Genomic DNA, 27,358 nt, shown 5'->3' on the forward strand with positions numbered 1-27,358 from the left:
TTGGGGATGGGCTTTCATATCACATGAATTTTGTGAAATATCACAAAATGAAGACAAACATGAAGACGGTTGTATTAGCCCTTGCCTTGAAGAGTTTTATTGCCTGAAAAAAGCATACAGAGGTGAGGAAAATAAATGCTAATTTGTGTGTGTGACAACTTGAGCTATTTTTGACTTGGCAGCTTTTGCTTAGGCATCAAAGAAGTGGGTCTGCAGGAAGAGATGAGGAAAATAGCAAGTTTTGTGGACTCTTTGGAGAGGTAATCACATATATACACAAAAAAAAAACCCTCTCCAAAAAAGAAACAAACAAAAATCTCCCACAAAGAAAAAAAAAGAAAAAAAAGATGTTAATGAAAAAGAGATAACATAAACATTGTCAATAAAAAAGATTCAGCTACAACAGATTATGAAGAAATACTATAAGGCATAAACCAAAGAAAATGGCAAGAATTTTGAGAGACTAGACGTCTTAAAGGAAAAATCACAGACATTCACATTAGTGGTAGGAGGACTTTGGAAAACTCATTACAAACAGAACAGGCCTTGATTGATTACAAACTCAATGATACTATAATGTCTAAAGACACTTTTAGTGTAATTTACTCTCACAACCACTGTTGAATATTTATGAAACAAATTTAACACAGCCCATGAGAAACCAAATTCTGACTGAGATCTTTAGAGTTACTCTTTAAAACTTGTCTGTACCTAAAGAAAGCCTGCTGATGGAATTTTGTGTTGGGAAAGAGGAGATAATCATGTATTATTCTAACTAACAAAATAACAGCTAAAATGTGTACCCACTACTTTGATGTCTGCTTTGGTTTTAGTTTTTTGACCAGGAATTAATTGTCTATGAATTTATTGTTTCTTATACAGATATATTTGTGGAAAATTATTAATTCTACAAGAATTGCTAACTTCAATCAATACTGTCAATAATTGGAGATTTGGTAATTTAATCTTTAACAGAGAAGCACAAAGAAATAAACTTATAAAAAGGGATAGATTGTAATCACAGAAGATTAAATGGATTTACTGTAGCTTAAAAATATCTCTGGTGTAAAAATATAAAGAAAAACAAAATCAAAATGTCAATGTGAATTATATCTACAATCTTTGTAAATGACAAAAGAAATTTATTTGCCCTGTAGAGATTGTCTGCTACTGTTCTCCACTAAAAAAAAAAAGTGAAGCCAAAGTTAAGGCTCAGTTTTTTGTGAATTGGTTTTTCTATGGAATTTACTAAATCTCTCATTTAAGTTGCTTTTTACTCTTATTCCCCAGGGCTACAAGGACAGCTTCACTGTAGCTGTTGCTAACAATTTCTGTGCTGAAGTATGCCTGGAATTATCTCTGAGCAGATGAAAATCTTTAAAAACTGAAGAACGGATTAGGATTTCCTTATACTATGTCAGTCAGGTGCCCAGTTGCCTGCTATTTGATCCTAAAGATGTTTCCCTGCTTCTTCCCATGGTAGATATGTAGACTGGATGGTAAAGGAGCATCCTGAGGACGTTTTATGGACCTACATGTTGGAAATGCTGACACGAGTTCATACAGAAGGATGGCTTAAACCTCCTGCTTTGTATTGATAGGTACGGGTAACTCAGGGTGGGTTAGGAATCAAAATATGCTTTAATAGACTAATTTTCTTCTAGATTTATGGATGCTCATTAAGAAATTGCTCCGTATGTTGTTCTTTCTGATCAGTATTCTAAACATGCACCAGCAATACAGGACAGACTGATGGACAGAAGCAAGAAAGGAAGAAGGGAAGAAAAGAGGAAAAGTAAGGACTTAGTGAAAACCATGTACATCCTCAGCAGTCATATCTGTGTAGGTAGAGTTTTCAGTCAATTTCACACATTTTTATTTGTTTGGCTTCAGTCACTGACTAAATCAGCTTCAAAATTGTTCAGTCTTTATCAGACATCTTAAATAAAAAGCTTCCATAATACCATGGAATATTGCCCTCAAAAATGTGCAAGTTTTCTGCAAGGCTACTAATTTAATTGCATGCTTTCATAGCCAAAACAGAGACTGTGAGCAGAGACTTGCCTTAAGTTTACGCCGGGCATTGAATTCTTGAAGTTTCTTTTGTGCGTTGTCCATATGTGCAAAGTTTATTGCCTTCCCTGTGACCCATGGATGCTGCAAAGCCTGAAGAGTAGTGAGGCGTTTCTTGGGGTCTAAAACAATCAACTTTTTAACCTGCATCACAAGCAAGAAATACAAAAAACTGTCAACCTTATTCTTCATTCAAATTTACCTATTTTTGTATTTCGGAGCTTCTGGTCTTGGTTTGGGGAGTATCTAAAGTGAGACATTCTAAGAAACCAACAGGAATTTTCATTTGTGTCTTTGCAAGTATTCTGCTTCTGGCATTTCTTAGTCCTCCATAAATAACATCTGATTGAGACAGCCACTAAGGGGGAAGAGAGAAGAGAAAAGAAAGAATCAATTGGTTACCAACCTATTAAGGGTATGTACCAATGCAGACGACCTGTACCTATCATGGGCTCTTTCATGCCTGAATTGTCACAAAACCCCTAAGAAATTCTCAAAATCTCTGAGCAATATCTCTACTTTTGGATTTGGACAAGTTTTGAACTGGATTAGAAGGTTTAAATTATGCTTATGCAGCTCATGCAGACTTGTACCACACTGTCCCTGTATATCACAAAGGAAATGTTTCTTTCCTTCACTGTAAAACCTCATGTACACATAAAAAAAAAGCACTGTACAAGTGTTTCTGTCTTAGCCACTCTGAAACTAATGCTGTTTACACCATTCCTTCTATCACCAAAGTCAGCAAACCTGGACTCCTACAAACATGACAGTACAATATTTTTGGGAAAAAGGCACTGCAAACATACCCCTGGGACTGGAGATAGTCCTGCTGGATAAAAAGTGTGTCCAATCAAGTGACATTCCATGGGTTTTATTATATCGCTGGACAAGGGGTGTTTTAAAAAAAGAAGAAAGCTGAGGATGGAGTAACAAACTACACAGATAGCTCTGCAGAGCCACACTTACCCAGCTCTCCTGATTGCAGACCCTCTTTAGCCGAGGGCAAGTGATGACACAGGGCCCCACTGCTCCTATGTGCCCAAGGGTGAGGGAAAACTTGCTTTAGGGTTCTCTGAAATCTCCCTACAAAGAGCTTTTAAAGAAAGTTGGTGCCCTGAAGTCTGTGCAGGAGAACAGGCATGGTGGTAATACTGGTTGTGTCTCCAAGGAAGACCTTGAGTTAAGCCAATCACTTCAGCTGAACACTAAACTGCCCATAGCATGGGTTTTGAGAGTCATGGTCATCATCATCATCTTCAGTTTGCTATGCAATGTTCAAACCTGAAAGTTTGAGCTTTACTTTACTAAAACAGTATGGAGCAGCTTGGACAAAAGCTTTACCTGCAGACTGCTGTTTATCTGGAAGTAATTTTTTTTTTCCTTAGAAAAACTTCACATCTCATAAAACAACAAAAAAGTACTTTAAACTTCGACAGTCCTTCCATTTAAAATATCCTGAAGTACTTCAGTAACACCAGTGACATGGTTTTATGTGACAGTTTGTATAAATATATATGGAACAGAGCACTTGTGTTTTCAGTGCTAATGAAATAATTGAATTATGCAAGTTATTATTCACAAAAGTCAGACTCAGGCATACCTATCTTTACAGATCAGTGTCTCCTGGATCCAAATTCCTTTATGTAGTAATAAAAAAACACAGTGCAGATAGCATGCCAGCCCTTGCATTTTGCTAATGGAGAATATTTAAATGTAGTCAATCTTTCCTCACCTACTAAAAAAACCCCTTAATGGACAGAAAAACTATGTGAGAAGAAGTGGTAGGGGAAAGTTTCAGTCCTTTTTATATTCTTCCCCAAAATTCAGGCTTGAAAACTGCACAAAAAGAAGGGCTTGTTTCTAGACTCCCTTGAAGGTTTGTCCAGAAAAGAGGAATGGTGAAACACTTCAGAGCTGGAAGGAAAGGCAGGCATACATGAACACTGTGACGCTGCCAACAGTCTACGGCTTACTTCACAGAAGAACCTGAATATCCATGTTCTGAGTGCATAATTACACAACTGGACTAACGGGGGATATTAACAATACCATAAAATAGCAAAGACAAGAGGAAACAATTATGAACAATTAATTGACCAATTATTCTGCTCCCACCCCAGACTCTTTCTCAGTGGTAGAAATACTAAATACTTCAGTCTCATTTTTGCTTTACTTACTAAATCCTTGGCATTCAGAGACACATCATCCCACCAGGGGGACACAAAGTCATATTCACAGCTCAGGATTCTCTTAAACATGTACTGATCTCCCCTTTCATCATAAAACGGTTCAAAGCCACAAAGTCTGAAAGGATAAAAAAGAAATTAATTTAATTAGTCTTGTGTTGTTAGAAAAAGTTCATGGTAGTATTTTTCCCTACTTTGTGTCCTGTAGATCACTTTGGGAAACCAGACCTGGATGTACTCATGAACTCCTAATTCTACAGAGCAGAGAGGAATGTGGTCATAAGTATTCTTAAGTATTCATTGGGAAAGGCTTTTCTAATAGTAATTTTTCTATTTTCACATGTGTTTAGTTGGAACTATTAAAACAGGATCGAAGAGCATTTATCAGAATCTCTGTAACTCTTGCCAAAGGAATAGGAATTAGCTGAGGAAAACTATCTTACACATGAAGTTAGAAGTTTTTATATATCCAGTTAGGACTGATTTATAGTCATGTTCATCCCTGTGTATTTTTTCATCCAATCAGCCACAATATGTAAGCACCTTTGGTAAGTTTTCAAGATCAGCCCTCATTTTTACTTAGGTAATCTACAAATCAGGAGTCTTGGATCTCACTAATGACTGCATATATAAATATATTGAATAACAGAGATCCCAGCAGAGATACACACTGCTGGCACCAGGGAAGGCAGACTCATAGATGTGGTTTCCATTTGTATAATGTCCTTTTTTATTGCTTCACTGCACTTTATCACGCCTGCACACATAATCAAATTTTTAAAGTGAATTTCCTATTCAGCCAGTGTGTGATCTGAGCTTAACAGAGGAAGTCTATCTGCTCCTCTACCTCCAGAAAATGCAACAAGCAGTAAGATGATGAGAGGAAAACAACAGCAGATCATAAAGATCAAGATAGCAACAAATCTAAAAAAGCCTTACATTTTAACTTGTTTCTGTATTTTTAAACACAATGTGCTTACTGTTCTGAAAAAGGAGGTTGAGGTTCAAGGAAGAAATGTGGTTTTGGGAGTGGTGTATAGCCGTGGGTGGAACAGCTGCATCACATTCCACTGCTGAAGAGGAGGAACACCTCATTACAAGTACGTTCTATGCACATTATTTTTCCAAGTCCAGCAGAGATGTATTAAAACACAAGGATCCAGACTCCAAACCTCATGCTTCAGTAGGTGCTGGCGAGCCAGAGCCCCTCTGCTGCTCCTTTGCTGTCTGCTGGCTCTGCCATCACCATTTCTGTGCTTGCAGCAGGTCCCTGCTGTCTCCATGGAATACCCCTGAGCATGGCATGGCCCCTCGCTGGCTCAGCCCAAACTACCTTTTGGAACCGGGTAACCAATGACAGTAAGAACCTGCTTAAGCCTTGCTGTGACTGTTGAAAGCCTCCTAAGTGAACTCTCTGTTTTCACTGTAACTTGCTACTATCGTCTATTTTTTTCCTATTAACAATTACAATAGATATTCTTCTACTTAAAAATCCAATTAAGCAGACAGGGTTTTTTTTTGCTACATGCCAAAATAGATGAGTAAATCTAGAGATTCCAAATTAGATTAATTAAATCAGTGCAAGACAACTGTGGCTGCTCTTGATTTCATTTTATTTTGAAATAACATTTTATTATTGTAATTTATTTTAAATCAGTTGCCTAAAATAAGGGAAAAGTCAATGTAAACAGCTTTAAAAATGACTAAAAATGACTAGATGGTGTTTTGTGTCCTTTTAGGTAACTTGGTAAAATAACACCTTTAATTAAATCCATGCAATTTCAACTACAGGCAAAGTCTTTGTATTTGTTGACCACTGTCTGCCTCTCAGACATGCAGAAGGACTTCTAAGCTGCTTTAGGAATACAAGAGGACTGCTCCTCTTGACTTTTGAAACTATACATTATGACAGTTATCACCAATAGGTCTTAATACAGTTTGCCTCAGGAAGAACTGTTCTGTCAGAATAGATGGGAACTCCAGATGCTGAGAATTTCGGACTCTGTGCTGACAGGCACAGAACTCCAGAGAAGCACTGCATTTGACCTGAGACCTTGAAACAGGCTTCCAAAAATGAGTGATAGTACTGGGATCATGGGGATGTAGTTTGGATAGTATTGTGTGATCTCACAGGGTGAAAAACTTAGATTTGGGATTTTAGTGTATGGTGATATATGGGAGCCAAGATGGAGGACTTTGGGTGTGGATTAGTTGTGTTTTTTGCACCTTCTTCTTCCTTCTTCATTACAAATCTGGGTGGTTTTCTGTTATTGGGGGAAAGAGGTCTGCATTGTAGGTTTTGGGTGATCACAATTGGATTAGAAGCATAAATAATATAGATGTCAACTTGTTACTGGATAATTAAGGCTTAAATAACCTTGGGTAGACACCATTTTAGGCTCACTTTCTCGACCTGTTACAGAGAACTCACATCTTGTGAGTTTGTAATAAATAAGGATATTAAATTTCAGAGTGACACTTCAAAAACAACATCTTCTGAGTTTTATTTGCCCTGCCCTTGGAGCAGGAAAGAGCCAGGAATTCCAACAAGAAATGTGTCAAAGTTTTTTTTAATAAAATGGTAAGTTCACTTTGATCAATGGCAAGATACAGGTTTGCTGTTGCAGATCCTCTGTAACATAGTTGTTAACTCTTACATCCACTCCATTTTGGGGGACATACAAGAATGTTTTGGTGTTTTTCTGACTCTATGTAAGTGGGCTTCCTTTACTGAACTATGAGACATACAACATGGTCCTCTGGACTCCAGGATTAACGATTTAGTAATCTTACATGTACCTTTCTGGTCTTAGTTTCTAATCCATCAGATACTGATCCACAAAGCATTACACACAATAGAAGAGTTTTGAATGTGGAGTACTGTTAAAGCTAAATAGAAGAGGCAGCCAGGTGAATTTTTGCCTGTCTTGTTCCTGTAGATCAAATTGTATTTTGTGGTGGAGTAGGACAAGATTAGAAGGAGAAAGAATTGAAGAGTATCTATAGTCATGCAGCCTCATCCAGGGCAGGAACTCACACACTTGCATTTACAAGTTTACAAGAGGTTTAGTGTGGCTTGGAAGCATCCCCTGAACAGCTGGAAGGTTTTGAGAGGCTGCATATAGAAAATGCCACTCCAGATAATCAGATAAGAATTGTTTGAGTTTGGTTGGAGCTTGTTTACACTTGAAAACAAGTTTTGCTTAAGAAAGGCTCTTAGTTTGAAGTGCAACAACTTCATTAAGCCTTGAGTAAACTAGGAAAGGCCATAACTTAAACTAGGTGGCTTTGTAAAGGGACATCAAAAGTCACCTCTCCAGTCTTGGGGACCACCTTGTTGGCAAATTTCACATCTCTCTGTCATAAGTGGAAACCTTAGAAATGACAAGAAATGAGAAACTGGCAGATAATATCTGAGATGTGACCTTCAACACAAGGTCTGGATCTTAAGCCAGACCTTGACACAAAGATAACACACGTGCATTTAAAAAGCAGCCAATAGCAAAATGGCAAATAGGGACTATTGTAGCCTATTATTTAGAGGTACCCAAAAGGAGACCTGTGAACTATTTGAGGCTTATGTGCAGAACAAAAGATGAATGTTTTCTGACATTACCATTAGAGGGTTTATATATCCTTACATGCACTTTTAGTAAAAATCCTAGAGAATATAATTCTTTCTTTGCAAAAGAAGAAAATAATTGTGTTACTGCACACTGTACTTGCCGGACATAGCAAGTAGTAGGGGAGGGATAATGGCCTACATGTATAAAATCCTCCATATCATTAAGGTACTCATGTAAAATCTCGCTTTCTTCCCATAAAAGTCATCCTAGAAGTATTGCATATAAATACACAAGCCGTCTTAGCACTGTCATTGCCGTGAATTTCAATTAAGTCTCATAATTATTCTCCCATAAAAAAGAGAGTCAATACACCATATGCTATTTTCCCTTCTCAATAATCTTCCTTTGAAAGATTCAATCAATACAATCAAGTAATTACAAGTAATTACAATTCTTACCAATTGAATGATGACTAGCCACAATAAGACTTACACACAAATGCCTATTTAAGCACAAGTGTTTGGAAGTTTTGCTCTATATTCATTCACATTAATATCATGATTCTGCACAGATCTCGCTGCTGTGCAGGAAGAAATGTTATATTTATAAAATATTTAAGCTGAGTGTTTTGCCATGCTCCTCTAGGATTTGACTTACTTCAGTAAAATTAGGAATATAATAATTGAAGCTCAGGATCTTGTTCTTTCCAATGGCACAGCTAATAGTGTCATGAAATCCTGTGGGTGCTAAAAAGTGAAGCTCTCTGTAGCAGTGTCTGCACTTACAGGATGTAGGTGATAATCCCCAGGGACCACATGTCCACCTCAGGGCCATAGGCACATCCCCGTAGTATCTCTGGTGCTGCAGAGGACAAAACACTTGTCAGTAACACAAAAGTTGAGTGAAGAAATAACAGTTACAAAATCAATTAAAGTCCATGCGCAATCATGTCTTTTATGAAAAGTTAGGACTGCCCATTTAAGCCCTTAATTACGCAGATGATTCTCTTCACTGAATATAAAACAAGAGAAGTATGACCAAGCTATGCCAGAATAAAATGAGAAGTGTACTTTGGTTTCAAATAGTTTTTTACATTTGTGAAAGGAACCACGGAAAGCTACAGGTGCACTGCAGCTACAATGTGATCAAGAAGGTGGTGCTTTAACTTTAGTATTTTCCTTAATGTTTTTATAAATACATCAACAACAAAAATGGGGCCAATGAAAAGCTCCATCCTTTATTGGATGCAGAGGCAAACACTGGAACCAAGGAGGAGAAAAAGGCTGAGGTACTTAATGCCCTCTTTGCCTCAGTCCTCAACAGCAAGGCCTGTTTATCCTCAGGGAACCAGCCCCAGAGATGGCAGACAGGGACAGAGAGCAGAACAGACCCTGTGCAATCCAGGAGGAGAGAGGCAGTGACCTGCTGAGCCACTTAGACACGCACAAGTGCATGGGACCAGGTGGGATTCATCCAAGGGTGCTGAGGGAGCTGGTGAATGAGTTTGCCAAGCTGCTCTGCATCACTGATCATGGGTTCTAACTGGCAAGGTCCCAGATGATTTGGAGGTGGGCTAAAGTGATGTCCCTCCACAAGAAGGGCAGGACAATTAGTGCTGGGAAGTACAGGCCTGTGAGCCAGACCTCGGTGCCAGGGAAGATCATGGAGATCATCTTGAATGTGATCACACGGCACATACAGGACAGTGCAAGGGATCAGGCACAGCCAGCAGGGGTTCAGGAATGGCACATCCTGCATGACCCACCTGATCTCCTTTTGTGAGCAGATGATCCATCTGCTCATGTGGCGGATGAGGGGAGGCTGTGGATATTGTCTGTGGGGACTCTATTAAAAGTCTTTGGCACTCACACAGCATTTTCCTGGAAAAACTGGCTGCTCATGGCTTGGACACGTGCAGTGTCACTGGGTGAAAAACTGTCTGGACATCTGGACCCTGGGAGTGGTGGTGGAGTTACATCCAGCTGGTGGCTGGGCACTAGTGGGATCCCCCAGCACTCAGTGTTGCAACCAGTCCTGTTTTACATCTTTATCCTGGTCTGGATGAGGGGAAGGGGCACCCTCAGTCAGTTTGCATATGACACCAAGTCAGGTGGGGATTAGGAAGGCACTACAAAGGATGAGACAAGGCTGATGGGATGAGGCTTTATGAGATTGAGTGTTAGTCCTGCCTTGGGCCACAATAACCCCCTGCAGTGCTGAAGACTGGGGGCAGAGTGGCTGGAAAACTGCACTGCAGGAAGGGACCTGGGTGTGTTGGTTGACAGTGGCTGAACACGAGCCAACTGTGCCCAAGTGGCCAAGAAGGCCAAAGGCATCCTGGCTTGTATCAGCAATATGGGGCAGTGATCATCCCCTGCCCTGCGCTGGGCACTGGTGAGGTCAAAACTCAAATGTTGTGTCCAGTTTGAGGCCCTTTACAGCCAGGAGGACCTTGAGGGGCTGGAGCACGTCCAGAGAAGGGCAATGAGACTGGCAAAGAAATAGAGAATAAATCCTAAGAGGAGAAGCTGAGGGAGGTGTGAGTGTTCGGGCTGGAGTAAAGGAGGCTCAGGGAGTCTCTACAATTACCTGGATGGTGGTGCAAGTGGGGTGAGGGTTGGCTTCCTCTCCCACGTAGCAATGATAGATCAAGAGAAAAGGGCCCAAGCTTCACTAGGGGAGGGTCAGGTTGGACATTAGGAAGGATTTTCTCACAAAATGGGCAGTTAAGCTTTTAACAGGCTGCCCAAGAGATGGTAGAGTCATCATCCCAGGATGTGTTCAAGAAACAACTGGACTTGGCCTTTAGTGCCATGGTTCAGTGAGCATGGTGGTGTTCAGTCAAAGGTTGGACTTAACAATCTTGGAGGTCTTTTCCAACCTTAATGGTTCTATAAGTCTATTTATTTGGCACTTTATTTAAGAATTGTTTTTAATATTCTGTTTTATTTGGAAGGAAAGACAGACAATTTTAGGCAGTTACTTCTGCTGCAGTGAGGAGCAGACAGAAAGGCCAGGCAGTTGTGGGGGACTCCAGCTCTGCAACAGTAAAGAGAAGTCAATGTCTGCCCAAGCAGCTTCATAGGCACAGCTTGAGGACCCTGGTCCCACTGGATCTGTGATTCATGTGGGATGGTTGCCACATTTCTGGAGCACAGTGGGCTGGCTGTACCTATGAGCATCAACGCAATCTCTTCCCCTTCCCACATTACACTTTCACAACCATGAACAGAAGGGCTTTTAGTATTTTTTAAGATTTCCAGAAGTTTGTTTCTGGTGAATGGTTTTGTCCAACACATTGCTGTTAGTTTAGATGTTGCCTGTAACAGACTGATCATGAATCACTGCTTTGCATGGGCTTGATTTTTTTAACTACTTTCAGAAATCGCTTATGCTCTTCTTGTTAAATTAACTGAAAACAAAACATTGCAGCAAACTAAGTTCTCTGTGAACATCTTCTTGTTTCTGTCCTCTGCATCAATCTGCACATCCCAAGGACTGTAGATTGTCGAGTCTTGATGCCAAAGTATTCAGATTCTAGTATGTGTTTTTGTTGCTGTGTCCTTTCTGGAGAAGCTGCCAATAGATGGGTGGGCAGGATGTGGGAGCTGGCAGCCCGGAACCATCAATTATTCATAGTTTAATTTGGCATTTAAACAGTATTTCTCCTGGGTTTCCTCCAGTTCTGGAAAGTAATGCTTGAATGTTTTCTGGGCACCAGGACTTCTGCGCAGTCAGTTAGCTGGAGATGTAAATCAAGGATTGCTACAGGCACATGACTGTAGGCATAAAACTCCTTTCTTCCCTTCTCTGCAGAAAAATTCAGCCTCAATCCTTCCCATCAAGTTAACATAACTCTGAGGGTTCTTCTATGGGAATAAGCCTTATCCCATTTTTGTAGTATATGAAGATGGCCATCAAAAGGGCTAAGCACTAACTATGGATTTGTGGCATTGGTAGTATAATTGTCACAAGAGAAGACAACCAGAACATTAATAGCTAATATGTGAAATACTGTTTAATGAAACTAACTGGACTGGAATTAGGTTCTGCTCTAAAGCAGACTTGACAGGTGTGTGTTCTTTACAAGGTGATGGACAATGACAATGTCACCTGAATTGCATTATCAGCTGTTCTATGAGGTAACAGAGTGATCTCACGGTCTTCTCCAGTGTCTTCGTTCCTTTGACTCTACAGTTATAAAAGCAAATAAGTAAGTAACAAAACAACATACCACAGTACCCTGGAGTTCCACAAACTGTCTTCATGGTCACATGGTCTTCCACAATCTTGGAAAGTCCAAAGTCAGCTGTTAAGATGGTTGGGAATATTAGCATTCTTACTCCCTGTAATAATGTCGGGTTTTATGTTGTATGTGCAATTAAATAAACATTTATATGTTAAATGAATGGTATTGATATTTCCAGAGATAATCACTGATTTAATGAATCTACTCATGCTGCAATCTGGAAGAAAAATTTGCTGTTCAAATGAGTATTCCTGGCTCTTGCTTGACAGAAATGTAGCTTGTATTTTATTCTGAAAACTGCAGAAAGCCAGTACAGTGGGAGGCCAAAGGCATAAAAGCAGAGATCTAGAAATATATTTTAGGTATATATTCAGTTTCCACTCTTTGAGTAATCCAGTAAAATTATTATTACTATTTTGGGTTGCTTTTTTAGTCAAGGGTCAGAGTGTGTAGTCTCTGCAAGACAAAATCCTAGCAGTATTTTGATAGAAGGCTTCTAGGGGCATAAAGATGCTGATAGAAGAAGTACTTAACATCCATTTTCCAATGTTTCTATACTGAATTACTATTCACAGAGCAAAGGCCTTCGTGACAATACACATTGTAATTGCATGACTCCTTTACAAATGTCATAAAAACTGCTGCGTTCACATCTCTCTTTTTAGAGTTAAAATAATATATATTAAAAAAATATACTGAGAATGAACTGAGCTTATTAAAATTCCAGTTTAGATGATGAAAATCACCTTTGCCTTCAAATGCAGAATAAAAGTACTTGATTTTGTTTTGTTAGACCAAATATAAAAGGGAATGTTTTGATTCAAGATCAGGATAAAAATAGGTCACTTGTTCTTAAATGGCTATCCTTCTTGCATTATCATTTGTCTAATTAGAAATACAGTTTACTTTTATAAACATGGCCACTCGTTGTAAATTGGATTTCAATTTAAACAAGGCAATGACCTTCCCAGGAAGATGAAGAATCATGGCATTTAGGAAATGCTTCAAAAGCCCTACATACTCTGGATGTCAAACCAAAGCCACTGTGCTGCATTAAATTATCAAGTTTAGAGCCTTTCCAGGAAAGATAAGAAATAGGATGTGATATAAATGAAGATACCATCACCCTGAAAACCAAGACATTCTTAGAAATTTATACAAAATTGCTTGGGGCTAGTTCATGGAAATTTGGCTCCAGAAACCCATGACAAACCCCAGCCTGATAAATGTGGAAACACTCACTCCTAAGGGAGCACCAGGTGATATTTTCAAACTTACAAGGGTTGCACAGATGTTCCTTGGTTCTCAGGCAAAAACTAGACATGTCCAAAATTTCTGAAGGTCATACCCTTTGGAAGTGTCTGCCATCTCCAACAGAACTGTCACAATACATTTGGGATCAGGAGAGCCTTGTCCCTCCTCACTGCCTTTATGGTGCTGACCATGCTTCAGAGAGTTTCCCTGCGCTCTTTGCAATGATCTCTCCATGTCCCTCTAATCTACCTTCAAAACAGAAGCCAGCCTTGTTCAGATTGCTTTCTATCACTTATCTGCACATTTTTATTTTCACACCAATGTATCTTTCCTCTTAAGGTACTGTTATGAACAAGTTGATAAGTTAATCGATTGTTACCATGTTCTGTTAATTGTTAAATGTTACCATGTCAAATGTTGATCACCAAGATGAATGCATAGACTGTTAATCACCCATATTGTTAATTACCCTAACCAACAGCCCTGTACCCTTTTTCTGTCAAGTGTAGCCTCTGCTGCTCCCCAAAATGGCGCACAATATGCAAATGAAAGGACACTGAGACACTGGGTACTACTCAGAGATAAAGAACCCTTAAGACAACGAGCCAGTGTAAAATCCAAGACTCAAAATAGTACCCCTAGGCTGGCATACCAGTGGAGAAGACCACCAACCAAAGCAGCTCCACCTTGTCACCGTGAACTTAAACAGTTCTCCATCTGCAAGTCACCCTCAGACAAGGAGCCCAAAATCCAACTTCCCAGGCATGCCCATGAGGACGGAAGCCCCACTCTGCTGTGTAGCAAAGCTGCCCAACTCCTCCTCCATGTTGCCAAAGGGAGCAGGGGTGGTGTGTGCAGCCCCGTGGGTCCCCACCCAGAGCTGATTTCTTAATAAAGGCATTAAAAAGGAGCAGATCCCCTTGTCCTTTTATTGCAGTACTAATTTAACAGAAAAAAAGGGGCATAGGAAGTGGTGCACAGAACTTTATGCTGTTCTTGTGATGCTTCATGTTCCCAGTGCTTTAATCTCTGCCACATTCTGCATGACTTTGGCTATAAATTCTCTAAGTAAGCATCTAGTTTTGCATTGGTTTTGAATCCATCATGTACAGCTGTGCTGCTGAAGTAACGTGCTGCTCATTCAGAAATAGGGTGATTGTGAGATGCATATACTCCAAACACCAGTTAGCACATATTACTGATGTAAAGGCATCAGGGAGGGACACATTTAATGCTGCTCACCAATTTTTAATGGTGCATCTGGTGCTGGTGTTGCATAGAGTAGATTTTCTGGCTTCAAGTCTCGATGCACAATCCCATTTGCATGCAGATACTAAAAAAGAGAAAGTCAAAGCATGTAAGTGAGAATGGTCAAGCATGAGTTGACATCTTTCTAACTCTCCATAGCAGCAGATTAATATTTGCTCTGTGTGTGACACAGAGTTACTTCACTAATTTTCAGCAGTTCCTTTTTCTGGAAACTTGCTCAGTGTAGGATCCTTGGATATATACTGTAATCTGAATAGGAAAATAAAAGTTGGGAAGGCATCATGTTCATTTGGGAACAAAAACATCTCAGAAAGTATCCTTGAATTTTAATACAGCAATAGCTCCTAAGCAGCAATCCAAGAGATGATGAGATGCCAAAGTCCAGCTCGGAGGAAGGTTGTTTCTGCACATTATAACATTCTGGGAGATAGGAAAGTGGTCATTTAAACAATTAAATAGATGTATTTGAGTAGAAAGGATGCAGTAAGTGTCCTGAGCTACCTACAAAAATGTTGGGGTCTTTTGGTACAGACTTACAAGTTTTAAAACCACTCAATTGTAAAGTCCCAAAAATCCATCTGTCTTGCCAAAGTACATGCAGTACATGCAAATTCATTCACCATTGAACTCCTGCCTTGCACTAGTGGAAAGAAAAATTTCTAAAACATATGACTGCCATTTACACTTGCCATGGACAGAAACAGAAAAAAAATTGCACAATATACTGATAGACAAAAAAGGATAAACTAGCAAGAGAAATTCTGTATTTCTTATTGATCAAATATTCACACAAAACTCTTACGTTTTAGAAGAGATATGCTAAAGGGTAGAATTACATTACCTTATTCAAAAGTCTCATGTTCTGCATTTTAGTAGCATCTCTCTTAGCTGTGTTTTCACTGGCAAAAAAGCCCAGTCTCTGTGCATATTTATGCAGGAAATGATAAATGGTTGGATATTCACCTAGACAACACAGCTATAATGTGCACCTGAGTTAGCATCTGAGGTGAATTCTTGACTATGTATCTCATTGGAATTTTAGTTCCTATAAATTGCCAGTGATTAAATAACACTGAGGAGGAATACATTGCTCTGTCCTTGGGCATTGTTTTAGTGACAGTGTGGTTTACACGTGTGTTTTTCTCACAGTGCAATAAGTGTTCTTTATTGACCTTCTCTGCGATCCTGAAGTCAGAGGATTTGCCATGATGTGTCTTTTAGAGATCAGCCAAAGACACTCACCTTACTTCACAGTAAAATTTAAGTGTTTGTTCCAGCTGTTTTCTACAGTAAGATAACTAATCAATTATCCAAGGTAAAAACAGCCAACAGGATATGGAACCTGATGGATTGTATACATTAAATACATAATTTAATGCAGCCACATCTGCATGGCTGCAAACAATCATGTTCACCCTGCATAAAAATACATCTTCATCATGCCAGACATAACTGTAGCAAAGATGTTCACACAGCATAGCAGTGGCACAGAGGGAGTGGACCAAAAGCCATCAGACTGAGGTGGACAGGAAAAAATGTCTGAACTGATCTGTGTTCAGGTGCTGCAATCAGTTTAGCTGCCTCTGTAGGAGTGAGAAGGATCAGACATTCCACAATCACTCAGTAGAAAAGAGACACTTCCAATTCATCTGCACAAAAAATCCTTGACCAAATTTGTGTAGAAGAATGTTCCAGCCAAGTTTGCAGTCTTTTAGCAGATCCTTTATAACACATGCCCATATTCATAAAAACATTTTATGCTGTGAGGCTGAAAACATAGAAATTTTCTTCTCTTTGCAGAAACACATTTTTGTGGGAGGGATTTTAGGAAAAACTTTAGGGTTCAACTTTTCCTGGCTTGTGGGTCTCCTTCTCAGATACATCAACAACCATAACCGAGAACATCTGCTAACCACGCTTGTGCCTCATGACTGACTGACTTTTTAACGAATTATTATTGAACTTGGAATGCAAACTGATTTTTTTATTGCAAACTCACAAAACCTCAAGCAGGAAAATTTTCCTCCTCTGTCCAGTCCACTATTTGCATAAAACTCACACAAGGGGATGCCTAACAAATGAAAATTGTCACAATAACTTAACCCATGCCTTTCAAAGATTGTCACTGTGATAATCTGAGCTCTCTCTCTCATGTGCCCTCATCACAACACCTGCACCTACTCCCTCTTCACCACATCTCCCCTTATCTTCCCAGAACCTAATCCAGAATTCCTGCCCAGACATGTGACGTACCTCTGCAGCCCACATAGGTCCTGACATGGTCACACCCTAAAATCAGTCTTTCCTGTTCTTTTCTCTCTCATCCATTGTTTCTCCTGTTTGACTTCCTATTTGGGCTGGGACAAGACATGCATTTGGCCAGGGATGCCTCATGCTGCCAGGTCCTGGGTTTAAAAGACCTACTGTTGGCAGCTTATATCTTTCATAATACATCAAAAGTTTTTGAGTTTTGCCAATAGGGTCAATAGTTTTATTGTGAACTGGCAGACAGAAGGGCAACATAGATTAAAAAACCCACAAACCAACCCAACAAAAAACCCCAGTGGTTTTATGAATACGGATACCCCATTCTTCATGGAAGTACCAGCTAGGCTCATAGATCCCCTGAGGGGATGGAGAGCTGGCTGGACATCTGTAAAAGGTATCTGCATCCAAACAGCCTTGTTAATACAGGTCTTTAGCAGATACAGTGACCTCCTGTCCTCCAGCCTGAGCCACCTGTCACTTACTGAGAGCATTTCCTGCTCCACAACCCCCTTACAGTACTCATTTTCAGCACGGCTCTCTTATTTAGTAGATATTCTGGTACTGACCTGTTTCCAAATTTTCGTCAGTCCCAACAGCTCTGCTCCCCATGTAGCATTAAAGCTCCTGGTATTGACAGGACTACTACTTGGTTTTGTATAAATATGAACAGTATTCTGAGCTAAAATATCTTGGCTTAGAAACGGGTTTTGTTAAATTAGTATAATATACTTTGTATAACACTTAATTTATATGTGCTATATTTTGATTGGTCTTGCTTTATTTCTCATATACTAATTTTAATAAAAGTCATGTTCTTTTGCATAACTTCAAAGACTTTCCCAGTTTGTAGTACAGACTTGGGCATTGTGCACTTCCATTGTAAGACGGGTAGTCTCTGCTCTACTACATATGTGCTATGTCTCTTAAGGACTAAGTTATGTGATCAAATGAAAGGATCTGGGCCCAGGTACCATGCCAGAGCTCACTTTATAGGCCTAGGCATTACTGAATTACATTACCTTTCCCACATAAAAGATATGGATAAGACTTGGAAAATAATTCATTTCTACAGCTGGATGTAGAGTTTGTAAATGCATAGCACTGCAGAACAGTTTAAGATAGCATGCACATTAAAATGTGATCATGATGTGGTACTCTCACTGCAGCTAAAATATTCAGTTTTCACTTTCTTCAGATTTTCAATAGAGAATGTCAGCCAATTAAAATCACAAAGACCTCTCAGGTAATCTAGGAGAAAAGTTTTATAACAAAATTGAGTAGCACAGTTTTATTACTCTTTGATAAACTCTGAGGTCAGACTCATCATGACACTAGGTCATGCTGAGTCTGACATACAGGCCCTTCTCTGCAGGACTTGCTTAAAATAAAAGCAGCCTGCATCTCGGTCTTTACTCCTGCAGTAGACAACAGCAATTCCTGACTGAACAATTTTCATAGCTTTAACTACGACTGTAACAGAAAGATTTTTTTTCTTTCCCTCTAAGCTTTCTTTCCCCCAAAAGCTCTCACTTTACTGCATGAAAGTTTCTTTTGTTCTTTGTTTTGTTGTTTAATAATTCAGGTACCTCTCTAACTTGAAAGATTTTATAACAAATGAACAAATGTAAACTGCTTAAAACTCTGGCCCTATCCCTTAATTTTATTTATGGTACCCATTTCACAGAACTGTAGAAAAGTAGTGTTGTAATGAACCTGAATCATCCATTCCTCTCTAAGCTCCTTTGCAGCATCAATTACACCTACAACGGTTGTTTGTTCAATTTATTCCTGCACGCCTCTGCTATTAGAGACTCTACAATTTCCCCAAGCAATTTATTACAGGTCTGTGCTTTCCTGACTGTTACAAAGTACTTGCCTGCAACTCACCTGGATTTTGACAAGAGCAGATGAAACCCACTGCTTTGTTTCCTACATATGGAAGAGGCAGAAAGTGGATTATCTCCTTTTTTTTTGCAAGAGCCTTTTGAATATTTCTTACCATGTACACAATCATTCTTTTCTCTAGGAATGCAGGACCTTTGTTTGCTCAGTCTTTTCCAGACTTTTGGTCATTCTTGTTTTTTCCCACAAGAAAGGGTCAACTTTCACTAATGTGTTGAAACTGCAAAAATGCATTCCGGTAGTTGTGACCTGACAAACTTTATAGAATGTACTAATAGATGTATTTGCCCTTTTTTTCCAACATATACCACTCCTGTCTACCTTTTGATCCTGTGTAACCTTCTTTCTCTTTTTTTTCCTTGACTGTACAAAAAGGACATTGGATTTTAGCTAAGTTATTTTTCCTAATCCTATTCTGCAACATACTTGCAGCTTTCTCCAATTTTATGGTCTGGAATTTTTTGTAAGTGGACCTTCTATTCCATCAGATGAGTTTACCAACAAAACACACTAAAAAAGCAGAGCAGGCAAGGCTTCTCCTGAACCTCCACTGTGATCTTCAATTAGACTGATACACATTGTCTCTCAGTAGAGACAACCAGTCTCTAACCAGCTTAAAATCACATAACCTTGATAATATTTTGCTAATTTATAGTAAAACTGTCAGATGAATCAAGTACCAAAAGCTTTACTTATGCAAGTACAATACCTTCTGCTTCTGCCCCACTAACAATGCCTCTTACTGTGCTTGAGAAAAAGTCAGACTGATTTGTCATGGCTGGATCTGAACAAAATCCTGCCTTGCTGGTGACCTTCAGGCCTTGTTATTCCCCAGGTGTCCCACATTCTTTTCTTCAATATTTACTTCAAATTTTTGTGGAGAGTGAAGTTAATTACTTGTTTCCTCCTCTTGAAATGAGTGCTACATATATCTTATCTGCTTTGCTGGAGAAGTGAGTGTTTGCCTCCATCGGAAGTGAGTGTTAGATATCTATTAAATCTATTTTAAGCTTTAAAAGCTTGCTCTTTAAAGATGGTACTATGCAGGTCACTGGATGCAAAGAATTTTAAAAAATCTAAATTTGTATACACTCTGAAACTAATTTTAGTTAATATTTTCTTTTACAGTTTAGTCACTGCTATTAAATGTGCTAGACATCTGGATATAGCTGAACACTTAATGGAAACTAGCAGAAAAAAAAAGACAGAAACAGTGCTTCCTTCTTCTAGACACCTTTCAATAGGTCTCCTTCACCTGTAGCTCTTCTTACAAGGATGATTGAGTTTGCTACTCATGTCTCAGGCTAGATGCATTCACATTTTCTGCCTTGGCCCTCCTGGCTTCAGCCTTTGAATTCCTGGTGTTATTCAAACCCATGCATGAAGACCCTGACCTGTTCTCTGCTTCTGCATGTGTCTGTGTTTAACTCCAGGATGGGCTCTTCCTGAGCAGTGACCTTCATTCAAGGACTGATGATGGCAGATTTCTGTGTGCATCAGCAGTGGGGAGAAGCCTGTTGTCTGATGTGGCTGGTGCAGTGGTTTCATTATAGTAATTTCTGTCCAGGATGCTGATAATGTGATAGTCATGATCATGAATACCAGATTCACTCATGTTTTTAAAAGGAAAATTTCCACTAGTTTCATTGCTTGATGGAATATATTTAGGACTTGCATGTTGAATTTATTACAAAACCGGGACTGCAGGGTTTTGAACCAAAGCCAGCACGGGGCATCTTCTGCTGTAAGTGCAGTCATTACACGCATAAGGAGATGAAAACAGGGAGGTTTTTTGCTCCCTTTTCATGAATGTCTAGACTTGTAATTAAGCTCTTTCTGTAGCCCTCACAAAAGCTGTACAAAAGAGGGTCATTGCATAATGAAAGCTAGTGCACAGTAATTTAGTTTGATTACAGCCATATACTGTTTGAATGGGCATGGTTAATTGATACAGATTTTGCTTCAGTTAAGAGATAGTTTAAATAAACTTTTAATAAACCAGAAGGATATTGGGAAAAAAGTTTTCTCTGTTTTCTAGTCCTAGGAAGGTGAGTGAGTTCACCTTATACAAGCAGAATGGGAAAGCCAGTCTCCCTCTAAGTGGTGTCTAAAATCATCATTCAACGCAGATCATACAGAGTACAGAGAAACATTCAAAATGCATCACTGAAAATGTACCTGGAACCCTACATTCCATGTTGGCGTAGACTTTGGAAAACAAGGCCCATGCACCTCGAGGGAATTGAGAGATATCTAAAATGTTACAGTTAGTGAGCAATTCTGCAAAGTGACAACCTCACACATGTATTAGCAAATTTGCACTTCACAGGTCCAACAACTGTACAGATGTTACAGATTGATAAGAGGATATGGTATGTGACCTGGAGCTACTGTAGGCTTATCCTAGGGGAAACTGGGCAGTTCTTCTGCATCTCAGTTTCTCCATTTTCGAAATTTTGAGGCGTATAAGCTATGCAGGTGTCAGAGTGACAAGTGCAAAGGAAAATGGGGACACATAATTTGTTTTGAAACGGTGCTGTCACCACTGAAATCCATGTAAAATTCCTCTATTTCAAATTTGTCAGACTTTATTTCAAATATGTATGGTAATATGATAGTATGTTCCTGTGCTTCCATTTATTCGTTAGGCAACATATAACTTTAAATGCAGAACGGGACCTGAAATCCTATTTGCTTTGGTTTGGAAATTGGATACTTTTATTTGTGTTGATTATAGAAAAATGCATTTATCTGTTGCTTACATGGTAGAAACATTACTTTGGGTTAAATTTTTTCTGTACAAAATAGAATACAGGAATGGAAATAATTTTGAAGATACAGGGATTGTTTTAAGAGCTCTTGCAGAAGCATATGTTAGAATTCCTGCTTAAAGAGCTTGGAAAAAAAAACCAAATAAAAAACCACCATCAATGGTAATGTCAGAACTCAGCACCACAGGCATGAACAAGGCTTCAGTAATAAAAGTGTGAGATCAAGTTAGAGTTATGTACACATCCTTATCTCCCCTTTGCCACCATTCCTTTCCAGTAGTCACATTGGTTTTGGGACCGAATGAACAGAGGACCACTTTATCACCACAGAAGACAAAACCAGTATCAGTTTATTTTCTGGATGTATTATTTCAGCAGGTTTTGGAATTCAGTGTCTTGATAACAACAAACCAGAGACTTAGAAAGGCCACACATAATGAAAGCTCCTTCAGACATCTTGCAGAAATCTGAATTTCTGCACTTGTCTTGCTTTTACTGGTTGCTCTGGGAAATACGATTATGCCATTATGTTTGCTACTTGAGAAACCAACTTCCAAGTCTTTTCATAAAATGTCAATTAACCTAGTCAGATTCATTTAACTGAACATTGTTTTTGTGGAACAAAGAATATTTGCCTTTGTACTTAGCATAAGTATGCACTAACACAACTAATTTGATTTACAATTTCAGATAATGTGTGTATTATGAAAAAGAATGAAGAAATGCATCAGCATAGATAAATAAACCTAAACCTCATTATTTTTTTTTGCTGATCTGTGATGTTTAGAGTTATGAGATAGATCAGAAAGGAGGTTTTAAATTAAGCAATTAGGTTATATAAAATTTCGACTGCATTCCCCATAGTTAATTTTCCTTTACATTAGGAAGCATTTTTATCTTGAATGTTCCAGCTTTTAGGAGAATGAAGCAGCCTTAGGGATGATGACACTACACCAGGTGTGGTGACAGCAAATCATGTACAGTAATTTCTGTACAATCTGACAAATGTAGGAGATGATAACACACACACCTTCCCACACAATTCCCAAATGAGGGGGCTTTGTGCAGAGAGCTAACTGTCTGCAGTGACATGAAATTCTCCTCCTAAACTGTAAGTAGGCCACACTGCATCAGAGTAGCTACAAGAGCGTTGATGTAGCTTTGATATAGAGCTTTGACACGGGCTTTTTCTTACATCCATCTGGAACAGCCACCCACTTGCAGACTATTTGAATTCAGAGAATTAACATAGATTTACCATGTTGCTCACACAACCACTCTGCTTAATTTTCTTTTTTTGTTGTTTTGGTTTTTGTTGGTGGTGGTTGATTGGTTTGGGGTTTTTTCTGTTGTTTGTTTGGTTTGTTGGTGTTTTGGGGATTTTTTTTGTTCTGCATGTCTGCGGTACAGAAGACAAAGACGATACATCTTCTCCTGCCATTGCCCAGACTCCTCATGTAGATAAATCTTCCCATTGCAGTCTCCACACAGACTGGGCACCTTTTCCAGTTGCATTCGGAAAAGGTGAAGAATATATTTTGTTTTGGAAAAACTCAGTAATTTATGGTGAAATTCAAAAGGATCATTGTAATAGATGCAGGGTAATGCCACAAAATTGGAGAGGGCAGAGCTTACTGAACAGGTGTGACTTGATTGGTCGGTACTGCTGAGGTTCAGAACACTCCTCTGTGAGGTGCAAAAAACCCCCAGGTGAGCTAAACTCTCCCCAAACCATCATCCTTCTTAAAGAAAAACCCAAAACCTAACAGTGCAGTTCTTCCTTGGTACAGGCACTCATTTCTTCTACAGTTTTATTCAACTCACAGAACCTCTCTGCTCGACCTAGTTCACTTAACAAAGCTCTTACAACAAACCCTCACAGTGTGCTGAGGTTGTATGGTTTGTACAGAGTTCAGAAGACAAAAAACATCACAATCACATTACATTCTACCACTTTGTTATACTCACTGTCTTCATCATCTTTTATGTTATTAACCACAGTCACGTTACAAAGAAAGAAACAAATCCCTAATAAGCAAGAGTTTTTCATTAACTTCAAGACATGAAAAATATTTAACTTGCATTAGAGATGGAATTAAGACAAATCTACAAAAAAACAACCTCAAAAGCTTCATAAATACACTGAGGTGCCTTTGCAAAGTAACAGCTACAGCAAATCTGAAAGGAAGCAGGGAGGTATTTCAGCCAATGTCATGAATCCACAGAAAGGCTTTTATCAGAGTGCTATCCCTATATAGAACAGAAAATTCAGCAAGATGACTGTAATTCTAGCAAATTTAAAAATTAAGTAGATTCTCTATTCTGAGCAGGTTATTGAAAAGCAAGTACTGTTTTTGCAAGTCAGTAATGTCTTTGGTTTTGCCATAGGGAAATTGAAATGATACAAACGAAAACCAATCTAGAATAGATCTACAGCTCTTGTCAATGATATCTGGTGTTAGCTCAGCTTCCAATAACCTTCATCATCAGAAACACATTTAGCTAATGGAAAACTATTTCTGGCAGCATTAGGTTTCACTGACCACAGGGATTCACTAGCCACAGCTCTAGGATACCTGTAACAGGGGTGTATCACAACGCCCTAATTAGGCTTAGGTGCACATCTGTTCATTCTGCACCAACATATTTTAGTTTTCTTGCAAGAAATTGATTTTTTGGATTCTAATCAAAGCACTAAATTTAATTTTGATTAATCTGTCTCCTTTTTTAAAGAGAGATATTTCATAAAGTAATGTGGATCTTAAATGGTAAGTTACAGTTTTATTATGTGCTCTTGAAGAAGCAGATTTTGTTCTGCCTGTACTGTTCACTACAAAATTAAGCCATGTCAGGAAAGGCTCCTAGATGCCAATACTCAGTTTCTACATTGTTCAAATGTTTAGAAAAGTCCTGGGTAAATTGGCATTGATCAAAACAACACCCTGTTTCTCAAGCAAAAGGGTATTCCCATCAGGCAATATGAATCTGGCCATTTTTTTTAAAGGCTGGCACAATTTAATGGCATGGATATTTTCTGTAACAAGCCAGCTGGCATTGCTGACCATGAATGATTGTTTTGGTAGGGGCAGACTGTAAATTGTTTCATAGGTGAGATTTCATAAACCAAGGAGAATGAAATTTCTCTTGTCTGTCCATGAAACTCTCATTTCAAACTATGCATGTAAAAAAGTCTACGATTTTTAATGCATCATTTTATCGATGGATATTTATAATCCTGCTACTTGAATTCTTCTTTATGCATAAATAACACACAGATGTTGTTTTGTGTTAACTATACTTCTTTCTTTGTTTGGCCTACATTGGCATCACTTGTTAAGCCTAATACTGACCACACATTCAAGCTGCATAAACCATATTATTTAAAAAATAATAATCTTTTTTTACTTTTGTTACAGACTTTTTACAAAATGTAGTTTTAAACAGCTTAGCCCTCAAAGAGCATGGAAGAGTCTCCACTTATTTATTTGCTAGATGTGAGCCCTTGCCCGTGCAATACAAAAGCCAACCTCAGTCTTCCAGGTGCCGTTACATTAAACTACAGTGATGGTGTGGCAAACTTAGACTGATCTCAGCTTTACAGAAATGTGATAGATGCACTCTCCTATTCTGAGATCAGGAAAACAAAGTATCATTTCTGTCAACAGCACCATACCTCAGGCACCTCCTTGCTCGAGGAGACTTGCAGGCTAGACGTGCTAACTATCCCCCACTTTCATTTACACTTAAAATGAGAAAAGAAGTCTGTTATGCTCTATCATGGGTATCGGCGGTTGAGAGACGGGGGAATTCCGAGTTCTGATCAGAAGCCAAATTTATTGAGCATAAAAGGTGTTTATATAGAGTTTTTCTTGTATGGCACTTATATAGGTTTCTGGTTTTGGTAACAATTTCTCATTGGTTATACATTCTTCATGACATCAGTTACTTGGTAATCACTACAAAGTTTCACAACATGTTTCTTGGTCACTTCTACCCCAGGGAGCCTTTATCTGTGTCTCTCCCACGGTTTCTGCTTGATCAGGCCTAAGATACCAGGCTCCTTTATCAGTTCCATTGTACTCTCTCACTCCTGAAACAAGGGCACTCAGTGAAAAAACCCAAACAACTTCATGGACAGTTACTTAGGATCCCAAAACAGTGAGAATTCATAAGATCCATTTCCATTCTAGTTTTTAAAACTTGATTTTTTCTTCAGGTGATGACATTAGGAACATATATTTCTGTTGTACTTTACAAGGGACCAGCAATATTTGTAAGGAAATCATGTAAGGAAATCATTAATTTCATTAATTTAAAAAAAAATTAGACCAATAAAAATTAGCTATGCTTGTAAGAATGTAACTGGAAGGAGGTATAAAATTCTTATCTACTAGTAAGAGGAAGAGACCAGGTTAGCCTGTGAATATCTCCGATACATAGGTGACTGCTTCTATTGAACAAGCTTTCTGAGATTGCACACTTGTATAAGTTTTCTGTAAAGGCAAATTACGTGTTTGTGCAGACTCTCAGAAGTGGAAGAAAATTTCATGTTCTGCTGGGAATCGTCACAACTTCATCAAGGCAGTCCACGTTCATTGTTCAGACACCTGGAATTCTGAAATAACATGTGCCACCCAGAGAAATGCCAAATAGTAAATCTGAATTTGCTAGCAACTCCTCTTTTTTAGAAAGGCTGGAACAGATCAAAATGGGATGTTAAATTTCTGTCTAACAAAGAAACCTCCCTGTGGTTTCGCTGCTCTAGTTTAGAACTTCAGGCAATGCTGTTCATTTTTAAAATACATCATATGATTGTTGTTTTAATATCCAGAAGACTACAAATATTTTCCTTTATCAATATGCTGATACTGGAAGACACAGTAAGAGATTTAATTTAATTTTGTATTTTTATCACTGAAAGATTTTCAGAAACATGTTTTCAAATATTTTTCCTAGTTTCCATGTGAATTCCAAATATTGCTATTATAATGGAGATGTCAATAAAAAAATACAAAAATTAAATTTATGTTAGTGTGCCATACACTTCCCAGCATTCAGAAAATCCTTGTAAAAATTCCTACAAATATGAACAAAACTGTTATGCCACACCACGTATTCTACAAAGCCATAGAACTGAGAAGAAAACCTTAGTATTTTGGCTTTACTTTGTGGACAGATTGTATTCCCAATGCAAATAAACCAATCTTTCCCAAACTACAACTTCCAGAGCTGTTTCTTTAAGAGCGTGACAAACTCTTATAATACAAGTACTTTCCAGGATGAATAGTGATAAAATATGTCTGAGAACCTGCTGTTATCTTCAGCATCTGCCTCAGGGTCTGTGGTCAGAAAAGAGGAGCCTGGGGTGCAAAAGCATCTCAGGTGTTTGTCTTACAGGCCACTGGTAATTTTCAGTTAGGACTTAGAGCTAGAAAAAGGATCAGCCACACATCACAAATGCAAATAATCCCATGAAATCAGTGTAAATATTTCTGTTATCTTCAAAGAAACCAGAGTGTGTGTGTTAGTTTAGTGTTTTGCACTACACTACCACCATAATTCAAACATCCCTGTACCCTTGATCAGCAGACAGTCGCTGCTGTGGCTCTCAAAGAAGGTTGAGGTCTTCTGATTTAAAACTGTGGAATTAAATGTAATGACCAACACTCAGTCACATGTTATCACCGTCCTCTGAGGGTTGCAGATAGGGTGGCAGTATGTTTTTCTTTTTATATTTTATTCTAGGTTTGTGGTTTTGTATCAAGTACAGGAGATTCAAAGATTAGCACTAGAGGTAAATTTATTCCCATACTAAAA

General features: G+C 38.7%; 1 protein-coding gene across 1 annotated transcript in view; it reads right to left on the minus strand.

Moving 5' to 3' along the window:
• Positions 1 to 27,358, minus strand: part of CAMK4 (calcium/calmodulin dependent protein kinase IV) — a 150,872-nt gene that overhangs the window by 3,610 nt on the left and 119,904 nt on the right. The window contains exons 6-10 of the mRNA XM_063421991.1: positions 14,574 to 14,664; positions 12,063 to 12,137; positions 8,614 to 8,689; positions 4,254 to 4,380; positions 2,065 to 2,217 (exon numbers count right to left, since the gene is read on the minus strand). Coding sequence (XP_063278061.1) covers positions 2,065 to 2,217; positions 4,254 to 4,380; positions 8,614 to 8,689; positions 12,063 to 12,137; positions 14,574 to 14,664 — 522 coding nt within the window. The remainder of the gene's footprint in view (positions 1 to 2,064; positions 2,218 to 4,253; positions 4,381 to 8,613; positions 8,690 to 12,062; positions 12,138 to 14,573; positions 14,665 to 27,358) is intronic.

Source organism: Prinia subflava, chromosome Z (assembly GCF_021018805.1).
Source record: "Prinia subflava isolate CZ2003 ecotype Zambia chromosome Z, Cam_Psub_1.2, whole genome shotgun sequence".
NCBI lineage: Eukaryota > Metazoa > Chordata > Aves > Passeriformes > Cisticolidae > Prinia > Prinia subflava.